At 40.7% G+C, this 5,000-nt stretch overlaps 1 protein-coding gene across 1 annotated transcript in view; it reads left to right on the top strand.

The window, feature by feature from the left end:
* Positions 1 to 5,000, top strand: part of LOC307255464 (disco-interacting protein 2 homolog C) — a gene marked incomplete at its 3' end in the record, with an annotated part of 135,740 nt that overhangs the window by 107,958 nt on the left and 22,782 nt on the right. The window contains exons 24-25 of the mRNA XM_080034148.1: positions 340 to 449; positions 1,026 to 1,106. Of these exons, the coding sequence (XP_079890274.1) occupies positions 340 to 449; positions 1,026 to 1,106 (191 nt within the window). The remainder of the gene's footprint in view (positions 1 to 339; positions 450 to 1,025; positions 1,107 to 5,000) is intronic.

The raw sequence follows: 5,000 nt of genomic DNA, 5'->3' as shown, positions 1-5,000 counted from the left end.
TGCTATATATAGGTTTATGTTGTTCTAAATTAAATGCATGTGTGTGGGGGGGGGCTGTGGCAGAGTGGATAGAGTGGTGGACCAGTAACTACTGGGTTGGTGGTTCGATCCCCCGTCTCCCCGCCACATGTCCAAGTGTCCCTGGGCAAAGAGACACTGAACCCTAAACTGCTCCTGATAGTTAGCTTGCACCCTGCGTGGTAGCTGCTGCTGCTATCGGTGTATGAATGTGTGTGTGATTGGATGAATGTGTACAAAACAATGTAAAGTGCAGGGAAAAGCGCTACAGAAGTAGAGTCTATTTACCATGTAAACTAAATGCCATGTGTCCCCCTACAGAGATCGGCCCTGCCTCTGTGATGGTAGGGAACCTTGTCTCTGGTAAACGCATCGCTCAGGCCAGCGGACGAGACCTGGCCCAGATAGAAGACAACGACCAGGCAAGGAGGGGCTGTGAGAGAGAGAGGGGCACAAGCGCTTCTTAACATAATCATCATCTACATAAAAACACACGCACTCATGCACACACACAGGCACATCTGTCTGTCTGTCTGTCTGTCTGTCTGTCTGTCTGTCTGTCCGTCCGTCCGTCCGTCCGTCCGTCCGTCCGTCCGTCCGTCCGTCCGTCCGTCCGTCCGTCCGTCTTTCCGTCCCTCCCTCCATCCATCCATCCATCCATCCATCCATCCATCCATCCATTCATCCACACTTACATTTTTGCATGTTTAACTCCACATCCCAATGAAAACCAATACAAGCCCTCAGTGTGTGAATGAGATTCATACTGCTCGAGTGAGTGAGTGAGTGAGTGAGTGAGTGAGTGAGTGAGTGAGTGAGTGAGTGTTCGTACGTGTGTCTGTGTCTGATCTTTGTGTGTGTGTGTGACTGACTCTCTCTCTATGTGTGTGTGTGTTCGTTTGTTTCGTGTGTGTGTGTGTGTGTGTGTGTGTGTGTGTGTGTGTGTGTGTGTGTGTGTGTGTGTTGACAGCCATTCTCACTGTTTCCCTGTGTGTTTGTGTCTCTAGTTCCTCTTCCTGTCTGAGGTGCTACAGTGGAGAGCTCAGACCACACCAGACCATGTACTGTACACACTGCTCAACTCCAGGGTAAGACACACACACACACACACACACACACACACACACACACACACACACACGCGCATACATATGGGTCGCCCAGGTCTTAAAAATGCATTTTCTGCATGTTTTTGTAGAAGAAAATGTCTCATAAATCAGTGAACAGTGAACAACATATGAACAAATCCTTCTGTAATAACCTTCAGAATAGCGCTGAGAATTATGGAAATTGATGTTGATGTTAGTTCTTTAGAAGTCGAGATTTTTGCTTCAGAGTATTTAAAAAAAACTAATGTTAAGATAGATATGACAAGATGGTTGTATAGGAGAAATATACAGACGCAGACAGACAAGGTTTAGTCAAATAAATACACCTGAATGTACATGTTGGACCTTTGATTTATACTAGAATGAAAGAAGACATGTTATGGAAGATACATAGACAAGAATCTCAAAATGAATCAGTGCTTGGAAAGCAATTGTCATGGAATTGAAGTACCAACCTTTAAAAGATGAGAATTTAGTCAATTAATACCAGATGACACAATGTTTAAAGGTGCAGTGTGTAATATAACCTCATCAAGAAAGTTCTACAAAGTTCTAGAATGCAACACTCCCTGGGTAACCCCACCCCTTTTGAATAATAACAGAAGCTACAGTGGCCTTCAAGGACAAGAACAATTCTAAATTTTAAACAATGCACCTGATGACATTCCAACTATGACACTTTCAAGATGGCGGCACTAGGCCTTGGTCCAAAATATGCAGAAATATGGACATATATGAGACCCTTTCTAAGGGAAAAAATAAATAATTAAAAAAAAAGTTCAGCTATTATGTACTAAATTAAATGTACTTATGGATATTATAATTACTTTCTACAAAATCTGCTAGGAAATAAAACCCAAAATTCTACACACTGCAGGTTTAAATACAAAAATAGAACAGATCTTTAATGTTTGCAAACATGGGTCAAGACAACAATCAAGCAATGGGATTATGTGAAATGACCAACGATAGGCGGTCATACAGAGAAGTTATAGTGACATCTAATTACGCACGAACATTCCAGCCTACGTAGAAGATTCTCCTCAGCCAGATATACTGTTAGTTATCTTACAGACATAGTTCTCAGTTTGAGTATCTCAGAACATAACAACCTTCACCATCAAGGTCAGGTCAGGATTTTTGTTGATTAGCTTACGAATATTTAGAGTCAAGATGGCACTACACTCTAAAAACAGATACTGCATATTACTTAATTTAATTGATGTAACATTATTACACTCAAAAATATAGAGTAGATTTCAAAGCTTAGAAATCAAGTAAAACAAACCATGAATAATGAGTAGATTTACTTAATATTTTCTATTCATAGTTTATTCTCAAAAATATCAATGAAACATACTGTGATGATTCTAAAATATTTACACAATGTTATCTGTCAGTCAAGTAATACATTTTGTTGATTAAATAAACTTACTTTATTTATTACATTTCACACAAATATTTCTGTTTAATTTTTACTCATGAATTTTGATTAAGTTAACCCAAATGCTCACCAAAATGATGTTTACTCATCTTTTTCAAGCAAAAAATACTTTTATATTACTGTTACATTTACTAAGCCCTTGAAATATTTTTCAGAGTGTAGTCTATTATGAACACATAATTATTATGACTGTAATAAACATTTCCACAACGCAATGTACAGTATCTCACAAAAGTGAGTACACCCCTCACATTTCTTCAAATATTTCATTATATCTTTCCATGGGACAACACTGAATAAATGACACTTTGATATAATGTAAAGTAGTCAGTGTACAGCTTATATAACAGTGTACATTTACTGTTGCCTCAAAATAACTCGACACACAGCGATTAATGTCTAAACTGCCGGTTACAAAAGTGAGTACACCCCTGAGTTAAAATGTCCAAATTGGGCCCAAAGTGTCAATATTTTGTGTGGCCACCATTATTTTCCAGCACTACCTTAACCCTCATGGGCATGGAGTTCACCAGAGCTTCACAGGTTGCCACTGGAATCCTCTTCCCCTCATTCATGACAACATCACGGAGCTGGTGGATACTGGAGACCTTGCGCTCCTCCATCTCCTGTTTTAAGAAGCCCCAAAGATGCTCAATAGGGTTTAGGTCTGGGGACATGCTTGGCCAGTCCATAACCTTTACCCTCAGCTTCTTTAGCAAGCCAGTGGTCGTTAGGAGGTGTGTTTGGGGTCGTTATCATGTTGCAGTACTGCCCTGCGGCCCAGTTTACGAAGGGAGGGGATCATGCTCTGCTTCAGTATGTCACAGTACATGTTGGTATTCAATGAACTGTAGATCCCCAGTGCTGGCAGCACTCATGCAGCCCCAGACCATGACACTCCAACCACCATGCTTGACTATAGGCAATACACACTTGTCTTTGTACTCCTCACCTGGTTGCTACCACACACTCTTAACACCATCTGAACCAAATAAGTTTATCTTGGTCTCATCAGACCACAGGACATGGTTGCAGTGATCCATGTCCGTAGTCTGCTTGTCTTCAGCAAACTTTTTGTGGGGTTTCTTGTGCATCATCTTTAGAAGAGGTTTCCTTCTGGGACGACAGCCATGCAGACCAGTATGATGCAGAGTGCGGCGTATGGTCTGAGCACTGACAGGTTGACCCCCCACCCCTTCAAGCCCTTCAGCAATGCTGGCAGCACTCATACGTCTATTTTCCAAAGCCAACCTCTGTGTATGACGCTGAAAACGTGCACTCAACCTTCGTAAACTGGGCCGCAGGGCAGTATTGCAACATGATAACGACCCCAAACACACCTCCTAACGACCACTGCCTTGCTAAAGAAGCTGAGGGTAAAGGTGATGGACTGGCCAAGCATGTCCCCAGACCTAAACCCTATTGAGCATCTTTGGGGCTTCTTAAAACGGGAGATGGAGGAGCGCAAGGTCTCTAATATCCACCAGCTCCGTTATGTTGTCATGAATGAGTGGAAGAGGATTCCAGTGGCAACATGTGAAGCTCTGGTGAACTCCATGCCCATGAAGGTTAAGGCAGCGCTGGAAAATAATGGTGGCCACACAAAATATTGACACTTTGGGCCCAATTTGGACATTTTAACTCAGGGGTGTACTCACTTTTGTTGCCTTCAGTTTAGACATTAATGGCTGTGTGTCGAGTTATTTTGAGGCGACAGTAAATGTACACTGTTATACAAGCTGTACACTGACTACTTTACATTATATCAAAGTGTCATTTCTTCAGTGTTGTCCCATGGAAAGATATAATGAAATATTTGAAGAAATGTGAGGGGTGTACTCACTTTTGTGAGATACTGTATTTGCCTGCTGAGTCTTAACTTAAAGGTGCAGTGTGTAATATGACATCATCAAGAAAGTTCTACAAAGTTCTAGAATGCAACACTCCCTGGGTAACCCCACCCCTTTAGAATAATAACAGAAGCTACAGTGGCCTTCAAGGACAAGAACAATTCAAGATTTTAAACAATGCACCTGATATTTTCACCTGACATTCCAACTATGACACTTTCAAGATGGCGGCACTAGGACTTGGTCCAAAATATGCAGAAATATGGACATATATGAGACCCTTTCTGAGGGAAAAAATTATAATTCAATAAAATGTTCTCAGCTATTATGCACTAAATTAAATGTACTTATGGATATTATAATTACTTTCTACAAAATCTAATAGGAAATAAAACCCAAAATTCTACACACTGCAGGTTTAAGAAATCATGCTAATAAACAAAACAAAAACAAAAAAAAAAACATGATAAGCATCTAGAAAAAATGCTTTCAACGTAAAAACTAAAATAAATACAGAAATGTTGCAAGTAGCTCAGAGGAATAGTCTTCAAGGACACACTAAGAACTGATGAATTCGTC

Source organism: Ammodytes marinus (assembly GCF_949987685.1).
Source record: "Ammodytes marinus genome assembly, chromosome: 9".
Taxonomy (NCBI): Eukaryota; Metazoa; Chordata; class Actinopteri; order Uranoscopiformes; family Ammodytidae; genus Ammodytes; species Ammodytes marinus.
This window is presented reverse-complemented; position numbering and strand designations above follow the sequence as displayed.